The sequence below is a fragment of the Zootoca vivipara genome, chromosome Z (assembly GCF_963506605.1).
Source record: "Zootoca vivipara chromosome Z, rZooViv1.1, whole genome shotgun sequence".
NCBI classification, from domain to species: Eukaryota; Metazoa; Chordata; class Lepidosauria; order Squamata; family Lacertidae; genus Zootoca; species Zootoca vivipara.
In genome coordinates, this window is record NC_083294.1 from 46,620,295 (window position 1) to 46,641,296 (window position 21,002).

Sequence of the window (21,002 nt, forward strand, 5' to 3'; positions counted from 1 at the left end):
TACCCTGGCCTCCTGCCTAATGAATCTGTGGTAAAGAAGACCCATTTCTGGCTGAGGGGGTCAAGCTGTGCCTGGCCTGGGTCACTGCAGGCTGAGGATCCTGTGATGGAACTGTCATTGCCTTATCACAGGAGCCTGTCAGGCTTTACTCACACCTTCTCTCCCTGGCACTCTGGCTTTCTATGTGCAGGGATTTTTCTGGTAGGGAGGAGGAGGAGTATCCTGTCACATGAGTATCCCAGGGAGGGCTAGGCCAGCATTGGCTGTGTGAACTGTGAATGGTGTGGGGATCAGGTTTGGAATTCTGAAGGTGAGCCTGTTGCTGGGTGATGCCCAGTTGGCACTGAGTCCATGGCCGAGTGGGTTCTGCCTGGTGATGGTTCCTCACTTTGCCCTGCCTAGCAAAATGCACCTTTCCCTCTTTATTAACTTTCAGGAGGAATTCAAAAACGTTCCTGTCTATCCAGGCGTTTGGTGGCTGGAAGACACTGCTTCCTAGCAGCCAGGAAACTCACAGCTTTGAGAGTATGTGAATGTTTTCAGCTGCTTTAAATATGTTGATATTTTATTTTTAACTGTAAAAGCTAAAGGACCCCTAGACGGTTAAGTCCTGTCAAATTTGACTATGGGGTGCAGTGCTAATCTCCGTGTTCAGGCTGAAGGAGCCAGCATTTGTCCATAGACAGCTTTCCATATCATGTGGCCAGCAGGACTAAACCGTTTCTGGTGCAGCGGAACACCATGATGAGTGGGAGAGCGCATGTAAAACACTGTGCCTTCTGGCACTCATTTCCATGAATTTACCTTCCTGCCACAGCAGTCCCTATTTATCTACTCACGTTGGTATGCTTTTCAACTTCTAGGATGGCAGGAGCTGGTACAAAGCAGCAGGAGCTCACCCCGGCCTTGCAGATTCAAACTGCCAACCTTCAGACCACAGCACCACCTGCTCCCTTTCCCTTTACCCTGTACTGCTTTAATGCTGATAGGATGGAGGGAGAGATATAAATTTATTTATTAAATAAATAAAGTGTTCCAACCTGATTCTGAAATTCTGCACTCCTCACTCTTCCATTAGATAACAACCGAATCTGGCAATGCCTAGATTCAAATATATGTACATCCTCTCCAGACCCATCTCCCCTTTACAAAGGTTTTGACACTTACTTCTTGTACTCTGCCAACAACTTCATAAGATCCTCAGCAGAGAGTTTGCTGCTGTCTTGCTTATAGATGGGGGAGAGCTTCCCTTCAAGGTCCAAGGTGCCCTGGGAGTCTTTGAAGACAGGTCTGGGGAATGGCAAAAGGAAATCAGAAGGCACGTGAGGCTGCACAATGCATTGGTATTTTGCCCTCCCTTAATATTCCCAACAGTGCCTTTCCTGTGAGATCAGGGCAATGCTTTTGAGGCTTCCTGTTTCTGGGAAAATACGGCTTAAAAGAGAACATGATTGGAAGATCAGAGGGAGGAGACAATGGCACAGGGCCTTTTAAGTGTGGGCTCCCCCTAGAGAGGTCCACCTGGTGCCATTTTGTGGAAATATTTTCAGCACCAGGAAAAGAATTACCTTTTCCTACCAAGCTTTTGGCAGACTGAGATGATGTCATTTTGTTACTAGTGTGCTGCCAAAGCTTCCTGTGGCTTTTAGGGGGGTCATTTTTATGGCATGGTGTGTTTGTGTTGATGCTTTAAAGACCTTTCAGTTGAGAAGCTATTAAAAAGTAATAATAATAATAATAATAATAATAATAATAATAATAATAATAATAGAACCCCTTCAGACATTACTGGTCTCCAACTCGCATGAGCCCCAGAATGCACAGCCAGTCACAAAGCGCAGAAACATCTAGGGGGGCACAGGTTCCCCATCCTTTTGTGATCATTGGGGCTGTACTTTTCAGGCAGCTGGTTGTCCTCCTTCGGAAAACAAAGGATGAACTTTTGGCCTGACCCAGCAGGACTCTCCTAGGGGTTTCTGAGCTTTCTCTTAAGAAGAAGCCTTGTTTTGACCTTTGCTTAGCGTGTTCGACTAAGACCTAGGGAACTGGGGTTCTAGTCCCTACTCGGCCAGAAAGTGTGGGATGTTACCATCCAAAATGTGTATGTAGAGGTTTAATATTTGAAAGCGCTGCAGGACCCTTTGATGTCATGTACTTGGTGGAAGTTATTTTCAGCTGGTTCAGTAATTAATAGTCTTGTGAGTCTTAACAGTTAGAGCAGCAGGCATGTTGTGCTGCACTGCTGTCTGCCTCAGAGCCAGATTATCAGTCAGTCTGTAAATGTTAAATGTAACATCTATGTAAGATGCTTTAGCAATGAAAAGAAACAGCTACCTGCATTGTACATATATTTAATCTGCAACTGCAAGTACACCAAGTAAAAGTTATATATTCTTTAAATGTGAAATAAAAGTGTCTTGCATAGTTTTTTTAATAGGAGGGGAAAGAGAACTGAAGGGTCAAGTGACCCAGGGCTTGACTTCTGCAGAACTCTGCTAAATGGGAACTAGAGTTTAATTCCCACAGGTAGCGACTTTGGGTCATTCACTGCCTCTCAGCCTAAGTTAAAATGGAGGGGGGAACTATGTTTGCCACCTTGAGATCCTTGGATGAAATGTGGGATAGACATGTGTAACAAACAAACAAAGAAACAAACAAAGAAAGAAACAGGCATTGCTTTAGAAGAACAGTACACCCTACACAAATCCGGAGTGGAGACCCTAAGGGGTTGGGTGGCTCCTTCTCTGCCTCCTTCTGGCAACTCCTGCAGCCAAGTGGGTGCCAAACATCTTGCTCTGCCCAGGACCTCCATACACTCAGCCTAGGCTTGAGCACCAGGGAGGTCACTTTGGTGCTGCTAACACAGCAAAAACAACATGGGGAGGGGCGGGGGGAGCCATTATGAGTTACCAATCTCTGTAGCCACAGCAGGTGCTCCGATTCTCCACTGGTTTAACTTTGCCACTGGAGCTGAACTCCGTTGTCTTTTAAGACAGATGGATGCCAACTTAAGTCCTGTTGCTTTAGGTGAATTTTTTGCTTTCAAACCACTAGGGGTCAGGCTCTTTCTAAGAGTACCCTTGGCTAGGCTACACTTGGTTTGCCAATAAAATAAATAAATAAATAAATAAATAAAAATAATATTTATTATTTCTATCCTGCTCATCTGGCTTTGTTTCCTCAGCCACTCTGAGCAGCTTTCAACAGAACATTAGAAACAGAATAAAACTTCAAACATTAAAAACTTCCCTAAACAGGGCTGCCTTCAGATGTCTTCTAAAAGTCAGATGTTTATTTCCTTGACATCTGATGGGAGGGTGTTCCACAGGGTGGGCTTCACCACTGAGAAGGCCCTCTGTCTGGTTCCCTGTAACCTCACTTCTTGCAGGAAGGGAACTGCCAGAAGCCCTCGGAGCAGGACCTCAGTGTCCAGGCAGAACAATGGGGTGGAGACGCTCTTTCAGATATACTGGGCCGAGACTATTTAGGGCTTTAAAGGTCAGCACCAACACTTTAAATTGTGCTTGGAAACTTACAGGGAGCCAATGCAGGTCTTTCAAGACCTAAAGGGCTTTGCATACAGGGCTGCCTACCTAAATACCTTGTTCATGCCCTGCTGTGTCTTGGCAAATGTGCCCTCAAAGAAACCACTATCATTGGCTGGAAAGCCCTGATAGTTCTTTGTGCTCAAAGAAAGCAAAAATATCATATCCATCTCTGAAGATGCCTAGAGCAATTCTGCTCAGCTGGGGCTGAGCTGGTAGCTGCCACATGTTATGGGCTGTGTTTCATGGCAGCCCCAGATAGCCCAGGCGTAGCCCAGAAATACCTGGGCAGCTAGAGGTTCCCCACATCTGGGCTTAAACATCAGGACCACTAAAGATAGAAGGTGCTAGTCCTCATGATTAAGGGGCACAAACTTAGGAATGGGTTTTTACTAAGGAAATACACATCAGCACTCCGAGATTGGGAAGAAACACTGAAAATTTAAGCGTATGTTCAAGCCACTACTCTAGGGCCGAAGTTCAGTAGTAGAACAACAGCTTTACATGTAAAAGGTCCCAGGTAAAATCCACAGCATAACCTGTAGGGTGGTGAACATCCCATGCCTGAAAATCTGGAGAGCTGCTGCCAGTCAGTGCAGGCTATACCGAGCTTGATGGGTCAAGTGTAAACTTCCTATGTTTCTATGTTCATTCACCTTCCTTGCAGCCCACCTGCCTCTCAGCTGGATTACCATTCCATGACCTCCTCACACTTTCATCAACCTGGTGCCCTATACCTTTAGGGGCTCCATCTTCCCCCATCCAGGACAGCTGATGGAGCTGGGAGTCCAAAACATTTAAACAAGACCAGGTTGGGGGAAGCTGATGGGTTAGGGCCACCTTGTAAGAGCATCCCCCAAGATCATTTTCTGAATTTCTACACCTCTGTCACTATCAAAGCACCCCAGGAACCTCCCTATTCCTCACTCTGAGTCCTGCAATGAGCTCATACAATTAAAACAGTAAAGCCCCATGCAGCTTAGGCCCAGGCTATCTGAAAGACCGTATTCTCCCATGCAAAACTGTCCACACTCTGAGATCTTCAGGGGAGGCCCATCTGCCGGTTCCACCCCTCTCCCATGAACGCTTGGTAAGGATGTGGGAGAGGGTCTTCTTGGTGGCTGCTCCCAGACTTCACAGCTCCCTTCCTGGAGAAGCTAGACTGGCTCCCTCCTTGTTGTCCTTCTGCTGACAGGTAAAGCCTGTTTCATTCTGTCAGGCTCTTGGGAACTGACTGTGTGTGTTGTTGTTGTTGTTGTTTAAAGGAAAGGGCTTTTCATAGAATCATAGAGTTGGAAGAGACCACAAGGGCCATCCAGTCCAACCCCCTGACAAGCAGGAAACACCATCAAAGCATTCTTGACATGGACTTCCGCTTGATCGCGGAGCTGGTCGGACGGGAGATTTCCAGCTGCGGGAATCTCCGGCGCTCTGGGGGCAAGGAAACCGCGGCAACGGCGATGCGGGTTTCCATATAAGCCTCATATCGAGCGTTATGAGGACAGGATTTGGCGGGTGCCTGGACGTCTCCCTTACTCCCTGGTAGACCCTAGTAAGGGTCGCCGAGAGCGGGCGAGGTTGAAGACTAGGGCGCCATCGAAGCACTTTCGCTATCCCCGGAGCGCGCAGCCGCAAGTCCGGCAGATCTTCAAGCGATCAAGTTCTCCAACCAAAACAAGAGATGATCGGATTAATTGGCATCCTGTGAGTAAATTTCATCAAAGTTTCGGATAATTGGGACAATAATTTGATCCGCGGGGAGGAGCTAAAACGGAGGTCGCCCCTTCCTTGCTGCGTTAACAACGGAAGCAAGCAAGAATTGCTGCAATAATCAAGTATTTTCGGACTTTTCAATATCAAAATCCTACCCTCGGGTCCCCCTCCCACAATAGGGCAGTGGGGGGGAGGGAAGATAGAGTGCAAATAGCCCTGTGAAGTTAGCAAAAAGAGAAGCCGCATCTCTCGCTGGGAGGGAGAGACCGGGACAGATCGCCAGATACTTTGTAACGACGTGAGGGAATGGACTGAATACAGTGTTGCTACCAGTGTTTCTAACGGGAGATAGAGAGACTCTGCAACAGCCAGGACTCCTGAGAAAAGACACTTTAAGACTTCTAAGCACAAAGATAATCTGGCAACGTTTTCTGACTCCCTGTTGTTTGTGTAGGTAACTGCTCTTTTTGGGTTTATGGACTATACCCCAATCTGTTTGGCAGCGGGAAAGTTTCCATTACTGGGGAATTGGTGGAATTGGTGTGCTTTGCAGCTGCAGCCGGCGGGCAGACAGTGGGAAAACGGTGACCTTGAAATTCCGACCCTGTAAGCAAGCAAGCAAAGTGACTCTTTAACTGTGGGAAGCCGCTTTACAGGAGAGAAAGCCTAATTAACTCCTTAGTGACTGCAGAGCTTAGTGTTACAGGCTGATATGGCAGGAGAGGGGCCGGGCCCAGGTCCAGGAGCCAGACCAAGGAGGAAATTATCGGTTTCGCCAACTTTTGAAGATGAAGTGCTTAAAATGCTAAGTACCCTTAAGGAGGGGCAGGACAAACTACAGGAGACACAGGACAAACACACAGAGGAATTTAAAGAATTAAAAGAGAAGATTGGCACCTTGAAACAAGACGTACAACAGGTAGAGGCTGAGGTGGCAGGAGTGGAGACTAGAGTGGCACATCTGGAAAATATAAGAGTGCAAGACCTGGAAAGCCAGCACTACCAAACGCAGGTGCAAATTGCGTTTCTGCAGATGAGGGAGAGGCAGATGAACTTGAGGATACGGAATTTTCCGGAGATAGAAAAAGAGGACCTAAAAGCTGCCTTAATTCAGGAATTTACGACGGCCTGGAATTTAACAAGGGAAGAATTGGAATCGATAATTGTAAAGGCATACAGATTTGGAGTAAAATCGAAGAAGAAAGATTCCAAATTCACAAGTGATTGTATGGTGGTCTTCCAGACAAAGGAACAGAGAGACAAAATTTTGGGATTACATTACCAGAGAAAGCTAAAAGTAAAAGGAAAACAGGTCATCTTTTTCAAAGATATTCCGAAATTCTTTCTGTCCCTTAGGGAGAAATATACAGATTTAACGAACCTTCTGACGAAGAAAGGTATTCTCTTTCGCTGGGAATTCCCGGAGGGAATCTTCTTCAAATATCAACAGAAAAAAGTTTGGATCAAATCAGTGGAAGACAAGCTAAGATTTCTAGAACAAAACGCAAAAGATTTTGAGAGAGAAGGAGGATCAGACATAGATCCACAAGTGGTACCACCACCCCTCTTCGATCCGAATCTGCTGGGAGGAGCTGGACCAGGAGCAGCACCATTTGCACTATTTGCAAACTAAGCAGCCAAGATGGCGCTGAGAATACTTACATGGAATGTTCACGGCTTTAATTCAAAGGTGAAAAGAAATCAGATTTATCACGTGTTACGAAAACAGAATTTAGATGTGATATGTCTACAGGAGACGCATGTGACAAGATCTCACAGAAAAATATTGCAAAACAAAAATTTGGGCAACGAATTTATATCATCGGACAGAGTCAAGAAAAGAGGAGTTGTGATCTATGTTAAGGACAAATGGGAAGCCAAGCTGACATTTAAAGATGATGAAGGAAGATACGTTGCGGTGGAAGTTAAAGCGCAAGGCGAAAAAATTTTAATACTTGGAATTTATGCCCCAAATGATGCTAAATCTGAATTCTTCCAAAAGCTGCATGATAGATTGCTGGACTATTTGGATTACAAAATAATTTTGACGGGAGATTTTAATGGAGTTGTATCTACGTTGATGGACAGGTCACAAAGACAAAAACTAACAAATGAAGGCAGACTCCCTAAGACCTTTTTTGAGATGGTAGACAATTTTGATATGATAGATACATGGAGGTTGAAAAACCCATTAGAAAAAGAGTTTACGTTTTTCTCAGATGTGCATCAAACAGGTTCCAGACTGGATTATATCTGGTCTACAAGAGATCTGTCTCCCAAAATAACAAAGGTGGAAATCTGCCCAAAGACGTTCTCTGATCATAATGCAGTTTTATTGGAATTGAAATTATTTCTGCAGGGTTCGTTTAGATGGAGAATGAATGACGCCTTATTAAGGAATGAACAGATAGTGCAAAAAGCCCAGAAGACCCTAAAAGACTATTTTGAACTAAATTTAAACAACGAAACGGAAAGTAGGGTCATATGGGATGCCAGCAAGGCGGTGATGAGAGGCTTTCTAATTCAACAAAATACAATAAAAAGGAAAATTCAAGAAGCAAAGAAAGAGAGCATCCTAATTAGGCTAAAAGAAGAGGAGAAGAAATTAAGAGCCAATCCAAAAAATCAACAGATACAAAAAGAAATAAAGGCCTTACAAATACAATATTCTCAATTAATAAATTTGGAAATAGAGTGGAAGGTAAAGATGATGAGGCAAAGAACCTTCGAATCAGCCAATAAATGTGGAAAATTGCTGGCATGGCAAATGAAAAAGAGGCAAAAGCAAAGTACAATAAGCAAGATAATACAGGAGGAAAAGACGATAGAGAACCCTGCAGAAATTAGAAAATGCTTTCAGAAATATTATAAAGAATTATATAAGAAAGATAAAGAAGACTTAGGAGAACTGGATCAATTTGTGGCCAAACATGGATTACAAAAAATCTCATCTCAGAATAAAACCCTACTTAATAGCAAGATAACAAGAAATGAAATTGAAACAGCAATCAATCAAATGCAACTGGGCAAAGCACCAGGACCAGATGGACTGACTGCAAAATATTATAAGACTTTAAAGGACTGGCTAATACAGCCATTAATGGAAGTATGCAATAAAATATTGGAGGGGGATCGGGCACCGGAGTCGTGGAAAGATGCATTCATCACATTGTTGCCGAAAGATGGGGCAGATAGAACCCAAGTAAAGAATTACCGCCCCATATCCCTATTAAACGTGGATTATAAAATCTTTGCGAGTATTATGGCATCAAGACTGAAAAAAATCCTCAAGGACTTGATACATCATGACCAAGCTGGTTTTTTACCAACAAGGCACATGAAGGATAATATACGGAATATTGTAGATATACTAGAGTTTTTACAGGCCAAGAAGAATACACAAGCGATCCTGATGTTTATAGACGCAGAGAAGGCCTTTGATAATATTTCTTGGGATTTTATGAAGAAAAACATGGAAAGTATGGGAGCGGGTTCAAACTTTATGAATGGCCTTAATGCATTATATTATGAACAAAAAGCGAAAATTATAGTCAACAATGTGGTGGCTGATGAAATTAGAATTGAGAAAGGAACCAGACAAGGGTGCCCGCTCTCCCTACTGTTATTTATAACGGTCTTGGAGGTTTTGCTGAACATGATTAGAAGGGAAGAAGAGATCAGAGGAGTGGTGGTGGGGTCAAAGCAATATAAATTAAAAGCCTTCGCGGATGATTTAGTGCTAACTTTAGAGGAACCAGAAACCAGCGTAGTTAAAGCGCTGGAAATAATTCAGGAGTTTGGACATGTTGCGGGGTTTAAGTTGAATAAGACCAAAACGAAGGTTTTAGAGAAAAATTTGACGCCAGAGGAAAAAAATAAGATACAAGAGGCCACAGGCCTGATGTTTGTAAAAAAGGTGAAGTACCTGGGGGTAAATATGACAGCAAAAAATTTGAGTTTGTACAAAGATAATTATGAGAAGATGTGGAACGAGATAAAAAGGGATTTGGAAACATGGTCTAGTTTAAAATTGTCATTGTTAGGTAGAATATCAGTTATTAAGATGAATGTATTGCCAAGGATGCTATTTTTATTCCAAGTCTTACCTATAATTGACAAGACAAAATGCTTCAAAGAATGGCAAAAGATATTATCGAAGTTTATCTGGCAAGGGAAAAAACCCAGGATCAAGTTTAAGATTTTAACAGACACTAAAGAAAGGGGGGGTTTCTCCCTGCCAGATTTGAAATTATATTTTGAAGCTGCGGCTTTATGCTGGATGAAGGAATGGTTCTTGCTAGAAAATACTGATGTATTAGACTTGGAAGGTTTTGACAATGTTTATGGATGGCATGCATATTTATGGTATGATAAAGCAAAGGTGTATAAAGGTTTCAAAACCCACATAATTAGGAAATCTTTGTTAAATGTATGGTTGAGGTATAAAGATCTGTTAGAGAGCAAAACACCCAGGTGGGTCTCACCACTGGAGGCTAAAGCCTTTAAAAGGCGTAATATGGAAGCCAGGTGGCCAAAATATAAGGATATTTTAGTACAGGAAGGAAACCAATATAAACTTAAACCATATGACCAGTTGAAAGATGTGTTGTCTGATTGGTTACAATATCACCAAATTAATGAAGTGTTTAAAATGGATCAAAAGGTAGGTTTCCAAAAAGAAGAATCCAAGTTGGAAATATTGTTACTAAATTCAAAAACCAAGAATTTATCTAAGATGTATAATCTATTGCTGGAGTGGCAAACAAAGGATGAACAAACAAAATCGGTAATGATAGAATGGGCTAAGGATGTTGGGCATAACATAATGATACGGGATTGGGAAAAAATGTGGAAAAAGTCTATAAAATTTACAGCATGCAATGCCCTAAAAGAAAATATGTTGAAGATGATGTATAGATGGTATCTGACCCCAGTTAAGTTAGCAAAAATGTACCACACACATGATAACAAATGTTGGAAATGTAAAGAAAAAGAAGGAACTTTTTATCATATGTGGTGGATTTGCCCCAAGGTAAAAGACTTCTGGGATAAGATTTATAATGAACTAAAGAAAGTGTTTAAAAACACGTTTATTAAAAAACCAGAGGCCTTTTTGTTGGGGATTGTGGGGGAGGAGATACCAAAGAAAGAGGTTACTATTTTCTTGTATGCCACAACAGCAGCGAGAATGTTGATAGCACAGAAGTGGAAGACTCAGGATATACCTTCAGTGGAAGATTGGCAAATGAAAATGTTGGACTATATGGAACTGGCTGATTTGACCGGAAGACTCCGTGACCAGGGGGAGAAAGCGACAGAAGAAGAATGGTCAAGTTTCAAAGCCTATTTGAGGAAATATAGTATTTGGACTGATTAAAAAGACAAGGATTTTGAATGTTAATAGGAATTGTAGCGTAGGATGAACGTAAAGTGAATAGATAAGATGATGTACGTAATTATAGATTAATAGAAATGAGGAGCGAGATGTAGTAATTTTGGAAATGGATAATGAGGTAGAATTGCTATCTGTGATTGACAGTGAGTCGCAGCGAGCAGGGAGTAGAGGAAGTCGAAGTAACTAGATTAGAACAAGGGTTTAGAAAGTTTGGTGTATTTTTTCTTTTTCTTTCTTTTTTTGTGTATTGTATTGTTGTGTTGTTATTCTGTTGTTTTGTTGTGTTATGGTTAAAATGAATAAAATTTTTGGGGAAAAAAAAAAACAAAGCATTCTTGACATATGCCTGTCAAGCCTCTGCTTAAAGACCTCCAAAGAAGGAGACTCCACCACACTTCTTGGCAGCAAATTCCACTGTTGAACAGCTCTTACTGTCAGGAAGTTCTTCCTAATGTTTAGGTGAAATCTTCTTTCTTGTAGTTTTAATCCATTGCTCTGTGTCCGCTTCTCTGGAGCAGCAGAAAACAACCTTTCACCCTCCTCTATATGACATCCTTTTATATATTTGAACATGGCTATCATATCACCCCTTAACCTTCTCTTCTCCAGGCTAAACATACCCAGCTCCCTAAGCTATTCCTCATAAGGCATTGTTTCCAGGCCTTTGACCATTTTGGTTGCCCTCCTCTGGACACGTTCCAGCTTGTCAGTATCCTTCTTGAACTGTGGTGCCCAGAACTGGACACAGTACCCCAGGTGAGGTCTGACTAGAGCAGAATACAGTGGTACTATTACTTCCCTTGATCTAGACCAGGGTCTCCAAACTAAGGCCCGGGGGCCGGATGCGGCCCAATCGCCTTCTAAATCCGGCCCGCGGACAGTCTGGGAATCAGCATGTTTTTACATGAGTCGAATGTGTCCTTTTATTTAAAATGCATCTCTGAGTTATTTGTGGGGCATAGGAATTCGTTCATATTTTTTCCCCAAAATATAGAATCATAGAATCATAGAGTTGGAAGAGACCACAAGGGCCATCCAGTCCAACCCCCTGCCAAGCAGGAAACACCATCAAAGCATTCCTGACAGATAGTCCGGCCCCCCACAAGGTCTGAGGGACAGTGGACCGGCCCCCTGCTGAAAAAGTTTGCTGACCCCTGAATTCTAGACGCTATACTCCTATTGATGCAGCCCAGAATTGCATTGGCTTTTTTAGCTGCTGCATCATTTTAAGAGTGCTGTGTTGTTTTCATTATCAGTTTTTAAATAGATGCTTTTAATACTGTTATGATTACTTTTTAATTATTATATTTTATATGTGTTTAGTGTTTTATTAGTGTGTTTTATTAATTTGTGTAAGCTGCCTTGAGTTCCGGTCTGGGAAAAAGTAGCAACAACAACACACTGCCCTCTGGGAAGAGAGGTACCTTATTTGGCCACAGAAATTTAAATGCCCTATGGAAATCAATGCGTCCAAGTATATGGAGGGTGTCAGTTTGTCATTACAGCTCTCAACCTGGCATTTTTTCCAGACTTCACTATTAATCAGTCAGGTGTGCTCACTGCCTGCCCCCAATTCTTTTCTTTTTTCAGACTAAAAGATCAAATTGCAATTAAATTATAAGACTTGCAGGTATTCAATATGCAGCATCTTTTACAAACAACTGCTGTAAGAACTGTGGCAGAGATGAAGCTGACTGTGTGCCCAAGAAGAAGAAGAAAGAGTGTCAAGGGAGCACCAGGCAGAGCCTTTCAGGAGGAAGTCCAACTGATTGGGACTTGAGCAGGAAGCATTCTGCCTGGGAGTCTTCTAGAAGACTCCTTTAAAAACACTGAACAGAGGATATGGAAATATCTTCCTTTGGCCTTATTCTAGACCCAGAGTTGACCCAACCCAGCAGGTGATACTAGGTGCTGCCCGAGGAAGCAGACATCTGGCAGAAAGAACGTTATTAGGAGAATTCTTGGGTAGGGAGAAGAGATGCTCCCAGAACCAAACATCTGGTGCAACACGGTTTGAGGAAGAGGTGGAGAACCATTTTGGCTCCATGAGCCAGATCTTTGTCAGGATCGACTTCATGGGCCAAATTTGACAGGTGGGTGGAGCCGCCTGCCTGTCAATAACTTGGTGTCACAATAACATCAGGCACAAGGTGCTTCAAAGAAGGTCAGACGTCAGGGCTTCAAAGCACATTGCAAGATGCTACTGAAACAAAGTTTTCTCGCACCCCCTTCATTTTAGCAGGGGATTCCGATGCAAACCCCTTCCCAAACAAAAGGATTTCAGCTAGGTGCGCCCCTGTTCCCTGAAGGGAAGAGATGCACATACTGCCAACGCAATAATCAACTCCACCCATCTGATGGCATCCTGTCAGCTGGTGAACAGGGAAGTGTGGTTCTAGGGAAAAGGCCTTGTGCACCAACTTGGACCCCCTGGTGGGCCAAGTCTGGCTTGCAGGCCAGAGGTTCCCCACCCCGATCTGAAGTATGGGTGCAATCCCAGCTGCAGTTTCAGCCAACTCTGCCCAGGCCCTTCAAATCCTCTGCAGCAAACCCTCTCTGTGGCACAACAACATTACTTGAACCCTGCCCTTTCCACTTGCTAGGATATGCACTAGGGCGAGCAACCTTTCGTAGGCCACATTCCCTTTGGGGCAACTGTCTGTGTTTAGCAGGGCTGGAGTCTAAAGTGGCCAGAGCAACGGATATGCATTCTCGTTTCTACATTCACTCAAGCACCCCTCTCCATTCTACATCCAGGCAAGCAGGATGCATTATCAGAGTCCAATGAGATATTCCAGCCAGTGAGAAGGATGTGAAGTGAGACTAGGGAGAGTGTTTGGACAGCCAGGCAGGAAGGGCTCAAGGGCTGCATTTGTTCTGCAGGCCTGGAGTTTCCCAACCCTAAAATGCAGAAACTGGAGGCAGCAAAGTCGGGTGAACACACAGACTGACCTGGCAGCCCAAGCAAAGGGCATCCTGTATTGGCCAAGGCGGCTGCACACCAGTTTTGCCATCTTGTGGACTTTCTGAGCAGTCTGCAAGGCAAGGAACAAGGCAGAGACATGGATTTAAGTCAAAACAAAAATGATGTCTTGAAAAGCCCAAGGTAATAAAATATGGAAGATCTTCCGAGTCCTACAGCATTATTATTTCACCTAGTTGTGGCTCAACGTACCTTTGTGGGATCAGAGGTCTTGATGTAGGGGTCCACAGAGTGTGTGATGCTTCCTTGGAGCACCTTCTCCACCCGAGCAACGAGGAAAATCTCTGGGTGTGGGTTTGTCACAGAGAAGACCCCCTTGACACACAAAAAAGCAGCAGAGTGTGAGGTCCTAGAAGCAACACAGTTCTGTGGACAAAGGCACAAAACAGGCTGCGCAGATCTGCTCTGTTGGGGAGGAGTCACCCGGCAATTCAATAGAGCACAGATACCTATGCTGGGAGGTAGAGTGAGGTATTTCAGGGAGGTGCAGCCCAGTGCCCAAAGAGGAAGGAGAAAGGAAGTGGGACGATTAGGTTGGACTGATTAAGCCCACCAGAAAAAAAGGAGGATGCTTATATGACTGCCTGAAAAGACACAGCAACACCTCTCTATTTGACCAGGGAATTGTGGCCAATGGTGGTATTCAATTCTTGGTGGTGGTGCCTGCAATTTGCAAGGCCCTCCCATCAAATGTCAAGGAAGTAATCAACTATCTGACTTTTAGAAGACATCTGAAAGCAGATAGCCCTCTTTGGGGAAGTTTTTACTGTGATTTAATTTGCTGGAAGCCGACCAGAGTGGCTGGGGCAACTCAGTCAGACAACAACAATTCAGGTTGTGCGTTACACCAAATTTTTCTTCCATAAAGTAGCCAGGAATGAACACACATCCTCCTTCCTGGAGGCCAATCTAGCCAGATTGTTTTTATCCATCCACCGTCATGCATAAAAAAGGTCTGGGAGGAAGACCTTTCATTGCCTACAGACCTTTCATTGCCTACCCAATCTTAAACAACTCCTCACCCACAATAATACAACCACCAGACTTAACATGGACACTGGTGCCAGAGCCTGCAATAAACCCAGATGCCAACTTTGCTGCCACATACACCCGGACAACATCATTACTGGCCCCAACAACATCCAAATACCATCTCAGGACTATTTAATTGCTCATCCTCTAACATTGTGTATGCCATCAAATGCCAACAGTGCCCCTCAGCTCTCTATATTGGACAAACAGGCCAAACCCTACGCCAAAGGATAAATGGACATAAATCTGACATCAGGAACCACAAGACAGAAAAACCAGTAGGAGAACACTTCAATCTCCCAGGACATTCTATACAAGATCTCAAAGTAGCTGTCTTACTACAAAAGAATTTCAGAAATAGACTGGAAAGAGAAGTTGCTGAATTGCAACTTATCACCAAGCTCAAAACCATGGAGGGACCTGGTTTAAACAGAGATATAGGATTCTTATCTCATTATACATGATAAAGCGATCTTCAGCCATCCCAACCCTTGCTTTTTCATGCAAGACCATTTGCAGTCGTTCACAATCGTCAACAGCTATCAGTCAGTCAATCACCCATTTCCACCACCCTTCTGAGTGATACCCCCCCACCCTTTCCCTACATAAGCACCTGGGGACTTCTGCTTCAGTGTATCTGAAGAAGTGTGCATGCACAGGAAAGCTCATACCAAAATAAAAAAACTTAGTTGGTCTTTAAGGTGCTGCTGGAAGGAATTTTTTAATGCATAAAACAATGAGTTCCTTACTTGCTTTACATAGCGCAAGCAGGATTCAGGTATTCCATGAAGAAAGTGACTATTAGCACTGTTGTTCCTGGGGTCTTGCGCAGGAGCATCGGGCAGCATCTCCCGTACAGCCAAGGGGTTCAGGTCCACATGGAAATCAGCTGAAATCTTGCAACAGCTTTTCAAATCAAACAGGGCAAGGCTGAGAAAGAATGGCTCCACCTGGATATTGGAAAGGAAACGGCCACATTTATTTATGTTTATTTACGTTATTTACGCATCCACAACTTCTAAAGAACTGCCATCTCCTACACAAAGTTGTCAATTAAATTGAGGGACTGAGGCTATTTTCTGGATGCCTTTAGAGGTTGGGGGGTGAGCAATGGAAGAAAGAGCATAAGATGGGCAAATGGCCCATCTCATCCAGCATCCTGCTCCCACTGTGGTGACCTGGGATACCTGTAGGAAACCAGCAACAGAACCTAAGTGCCACTCCCCTCTCCTGCAATGTTCAGGATTCAGTAGACCACAAAAGCAGAGCAGAGCAGAGCAGAGCCCTCCATGTAAGAAACCATTCACAGCCTTAGACTGTGAATTTGTCCAGCCCTCTTTTAAAGTCATCCAAGTTGGTGGCCACCACAGATTCCTATGAAAGTGAGAAAGGAACTCAAGAACAAACAAGCACTTTGACAAAGGGAGAGAAGAAAGCTGAATTGGGGGAGCTGAATTAGGTGGTGCTAAACTCTCATTAAAACTCCCCTACAGCATCACAATAATTTTTCTTGACATCTGTCTGCCTCAAGAGACAATGGAATGCACCTCTGGGGCTGAAGTCAAACCACTGCATGAGCAGCACCAAAGTAACCTCCCTGGGTGGAAGCCTGGGCAGAGTGTATGGAGGTTCTGGGCTGCCCAGATGACAAGACCCCCCTCATGGTCTCGCTGATGTGGTCCAAAGGGAAGAAGGGCAATACCTTTGGCACCAGCTGGGCTCTGGAGTAGCTGGAAGGAGGTGTACAAGGCACCATCCAACCGTTGCAAGGACTCCACTCTGGATTTGTGTAGGGTTTACTTCTTAGCCTTTTCTTTTCCCAAAGATATCCCACAAGGCAGCAGACATTTATGTTGGACCAGAGTTTCCCGTCTCCCAGATGGGCTCCCTTCCCAGGTGGACGAGCCCCATCTGCCCCTCATTTCCCTCTACAGCATGAGCAGAAACCACCATCTTGACTGTTGGACCCACCATTGATCTTGTCCATTCAATCCACCAGAGCCTGCCTTCACATGCAAGGAAGTCCCTAACTCATTGAGGGTTGGAGACCAATCAGCTCCCCTCACCTGATTTAGCCAGCCAGTTGAAGTTGTTCCCTGGTTGTGACCATTGCTGCATGCAGGGTGGGGACCAAAGATGGCCAACCTACCCCAGAAGGAAAAGGACGCAGCCCCCAGCAGAGGTGCTACCCTCTCCATCACCAATAAATACCAATTCCCTGAAAAGGGGGAGTTGTACAAATATGGCAGGTGGGGATAATGGATAGCATTAGTGGTGGCAAGCAAGACATTGCCTCCCCACATCACTCCCCCTGCCTGTTTTTAAAAAGCAGGAAAAGACCTCTCTCATGAGACCACAAGAAGAGCCTGGCTGCTGGATCATGCTAAGGACCCATATTCATCCAACTTCCTTTTTTCTCAGGGGCCAACCAGATGCTCATTATAAGAAGCCCACAATCGGGACCTTCTGGCTTTGAAATGCTTCTTGCTTGGTTCCCAATTGTATCTTTTTGGCAAATTAACAAAATTAATTTAATTGCTGGTTTTAGTTATCTCTTGAATTGTTTAGTAGGTTGTTGCTATTGTTACACACATTCTAGCTATTTTCGTAGCCTGTCCTGTGAGCTGCAACACTGAAGAGCAGGGACTGCCTGTCTTAATCGAATGACCCAGCGGATGCCCTCCCCATGCTGTTGAACTACAACTCCCATCATTCCTGACTGTCAGCCATGCTGTCTGGGTCTGGTGGGAGATGGAGTCTGACACCATGTGTAAGGGCCACAGTTTAACAACCCCTGGTTGAAATTAATATAGCTGGCTACATGGAAGACTTCAGCAGATAATTTCTGGAGGTTCTCCGGCAACGTATAAAAGCACTTGGTCTCTGGAGGATGGCAGCCTACGCGTACGTTTGTAGGCGGGTCCTCGGATTTGTTGCTCAGGTGGGCAAGAAGGTTGAAGGTCAGGGCGTGGCAGGTCACCAGGAAACGGCGGCTGCATTTCTCCTCGAAAGGTTTCACGTCTGGTTCAATTCCAGAGAAATCTAACCTCTAAGGAAAGAATAATATCGTATTTGCATTTTGCTCACAACTTTCTCAAACCATTTAGGAGAAGGGCAATTTCTGAAGGATGGCTGCGTTTGGAGAAGTTACCCATGTTTGTCTCAAAATGAGGAGTGAATTTCTCCTGTATCCCTAATCACGACTAGTACGTACAAACTCACTAGGGAGTAAGTTCCTCAGGAAGCAGCATGACTTCCTTCAAAGTAAACATGCAATGGATTGCACTGTAAATTGATTTAATTAAAACAAGTGAAGGCAGCAATTCTGTGAATGTGAAAGCCAGGTGGAAGGTAGCTATCCCTGGGAGTACGGTACATTTTAATTCCTCCCACTGGAGAAGAACTCAAGACTTTTCAAGGCACATGACAGACAGGAGGTACAGTTTTCCACTGAGCAAAACACCTCGGGGCCTCCTGCAAGGTGCTGTTACAGCTGCTGAAGGGGTTACCTGAACTTCTGGATCAAAGGAAAAGAGGTTCTGTCTCCCATCATGCCGGCTGAGCTTGTTCAGTTGCTCAGTTTCCCTTCCATACTGAAACAGAAAAGACATGCATCAGCAGAAAGGTCAGAGGAAGGACAGGGTCTCTGTCAGGAGAGAAAGTGTCACCATCCAGAGGTGGCTTTTGGTGAACAGTACAGAAACAGAACAGAGTTGCTTTTCATTTTCTGGGTGGGAAAAACATGCAGGTGATTGGAGTTGCCTGGGTCTGCGAAATTCAGAGCGACATATTGTATTTAATTCCACAAGACTTTTTATGTCTGCTGGCTGTGAGGCATTTTGCTACCCTTGTGTATTTTCATATGCTTTTTTCCTGCTATGGGCCAGGGATGTTGCAAAGCTTGCCTGCCCCTGCTTTCTCCCTTTCCCCGTGATTTGCAGATAATGCAGGCGCCAAGACTACCTTCATCAGCTCTGGGTGCATGCTCCTCTCCAAGCTCTCCAGGATGTTCTCTGACTTTCCTTGGCTGCTCAACTCATCATCTGTAAAGTCACGAAAAGCAGATGTTGCAAGCGACAGCAAAGGCGCCAGGCCAGCCCACTCATGTGCAGCCATTCCCATGGGGGCTCCGCCACAATTACAACGCTGGGAAATTGGACGGGGGCGATTGGAATCCAGCCAGGGGATTCTGATCCAAGAAGAGAGGTCATGTTCCAGGAAATCTCTCTTGTACACAAAATGCTCAGGTTATGGTGACACCACCTCCACTCATCTGTCAGCGGTGTTCATCTCTGCTCAAGGAGTTGTTTTGAGTGCAGAAAAGAGTGCACAGCTGGTTGTGCAATGCAGAACCAGGCAGGAAGGGGGGGGCATGCATTTTACAATCTTTTACAAGGAGCTTTTAAATTTTGTTTTACAAGGACAGGCTTCTAAGGGCCTTTTTTTTGTTTGTGTGTCTTTAGATCCAAGGCTCTTTGGCAGAGTCTATAATTACATGGCATACCTATCTTGATTGCTTGTATTATACATTGGTAATTGACACAATTGATGGAAGCTGGTTTGGCAAGCAGAGGAACACTTGACAAAGGGGAAATGGGAGAGATGGCCCCGATGACATGGGCCGCAGGCGTAGCTCAGAGGCACATCTAGTCTCGCAGAAGGAAGCACAGCCACATTAAGCATATTCTCTCCAATTAGAAGCTATGGAAACCCCTGCCTTGTCAGGATACAACAAAACATTCAGCACTGGGTGAGCATAGTCATACATCAAAAGATGATTTTTTGTGCTCTTTAGATGTTCCCAGCACATTCTCATTACAGGCAGCTGACTTGTCTCCTGAGCTGAAATGAGGGATGGCAGGGGAACTTGTTCTGCTCATCTGCAGCAAAAGTTGGTTGCGCACAGCGCTTATGGGCTTGTACCTGTGCCATCATGAAGCTGCTTAAAATGAAACAGTACCATTTTAAAATATGAATCCTCTACTTTCTCAACACAAGGCATGAATGAAGAGTTGATTGCCTTAATGTATATAGGGCACTTAGATTTATTGTGGGGAGGGAACAGGGCCAGTGAAGGGTGTGGCCTCTGGTGATCACAAGTGTCAGGCAGGGAGGGCCCGAGGGCCACACTGCCCACCAGGTCTGAGGCTCTCCCCCACCCCACTGCACGAAGGCACCATCTCCATCACCAACGAACCTGGCATGGATTCCACAGCCTCCTTCTTCTCTTGCACCAGGCTCTCCGCGTTGACCTGGATGATCTTCCTCAAGGTGACCAGCCACTCCTCCATCTCCGGCTCGCTTTCAGCTGCCAAGTAGTGGCTGTACTTGTCCAGCATCTTGAGCTCAAACGCGTGGCGCCGCATTTTAGGGCACTGCCAGAAGATGGGCAGAACTTAGTGTGCTTTTAGGCCAGTAGGAGGTGCTGAACTCCTTTTGCTGTCTATGGGAGGGATAAAGGTAAAGGGACCCCTGACCATTAGGTCCAGTCGTGACCGACTCTGGGGTTGCGCACTCATCTCGCATTATTGGCCGAGGGAGCCGGCGTATAGCTTCCAGGTCATGTGGCCAGCATGACAAAGCCGCTTCTGGCAAACCAGAGCAGCACATGGAAACGCCGTTAACCTTCCCGCTGTAGCGGTTCCTATTTATCTACTTGCATTTTGACGTGCTTTCGAACTGCTAGGTTGGCAGGAGCTGGGACCAAGCAACGGGAGCTCATCCCGTCACAGGGATTCGAACCGCCGACCTTCTGATCAGCAAGCCCTAGGCTCAGTGGTTTAACCACAGCGCCACCTGGGTCCTGGCTGTCTATGGGAGGGATAGAGACTGCCTATAGGTAGGTGGTTGTTTAATTAGAAGCACCTTCCAGAGCCCAGATTGGGAACGGGTCTCTCTCCAGACATTGCTGGGTTACAGCTCCTGTCAGTCTTGACTACGGAAGCAGGTAGGAGTTCGATTCAGTTTGCATTTGAAGCCAAATTTATCAAAACTTCACTTTCAGGAACAGTATGGGAACAGAAGCATAGCCCACCTTTGCAATTCACACTTATCTGAATCTTGCAGTTCTCGAACCAAACAACATTTACAAAAATGCCCATATATTGGTGGGAAAGATGTGTATAAAAATGAATATAGCAGTGAAAATAGCATACAAAAATATATTGTAGTAGTAGAAATTGCTTGCATAAATGGGTAGATTAATCAAAACTGCTGACAAAAATGTGTTGATCTGGAGAAATGCTGAAAAACATTCATGAGGTGCTTCTTTTTAAATGCAAATTGCTACAGAAACCTGGGCAACTTAAGATTGGAAAAAATGAGAAATGGAGAG

The 21,002-nt window shown here is 44.6% G+C and overlaps 1 protein-coding gene across 3 annotated transcripts in view; it reads right to left on the reverse strand.

The window, feature by feature from the left end:
* The window catches only part of DOCK11 (dedicator of cytokinesis 11), a 169,585-nt gene that overhangs the window by 110,463 nt on the left and 38,120 nt on the right, over window positions 1-21,002 (reverse strand). For all 3 annotated transcript variants that reach the window (XM_060270271.1, XM_060270269.1, XM_060270268.1), the window contains exons 8-15: window positions 19,866-20,043; window positions 18,632-18,711; window positions 18,178-18,261; window positions 17,577-17,717; window positions 15,418-15,618; window positions 13,829-13,951; window positions 13,606-13,688; window positions 1,168-1,290 (exon numbers count right to left, since the gene is read on the reverse strand). In XM_060270271.1, coding sequence (XP_060126254.1) covers window positions 1,168-1,290; window positions 13,606-13,688; window positions 13,829-13,951; window positions 15,418-15,618; window positions 17,577-17,717; window positions 18,178-18,261; window positions 18,632-18,711; window positions 19,866-20,043 — 1,013 coding nt within the window. The remainder of the gene's footprint in view (window positions 1-1,167; window positions 1,291-13,605; window positions 13,689-13,828; window positions 13,952-15,417; window positions 15,619-17,576; window positions 17,718-18,177; window positions 18,262-18,631; window positions 18,712-19,865; window positions 20,044-21,002) is intronic.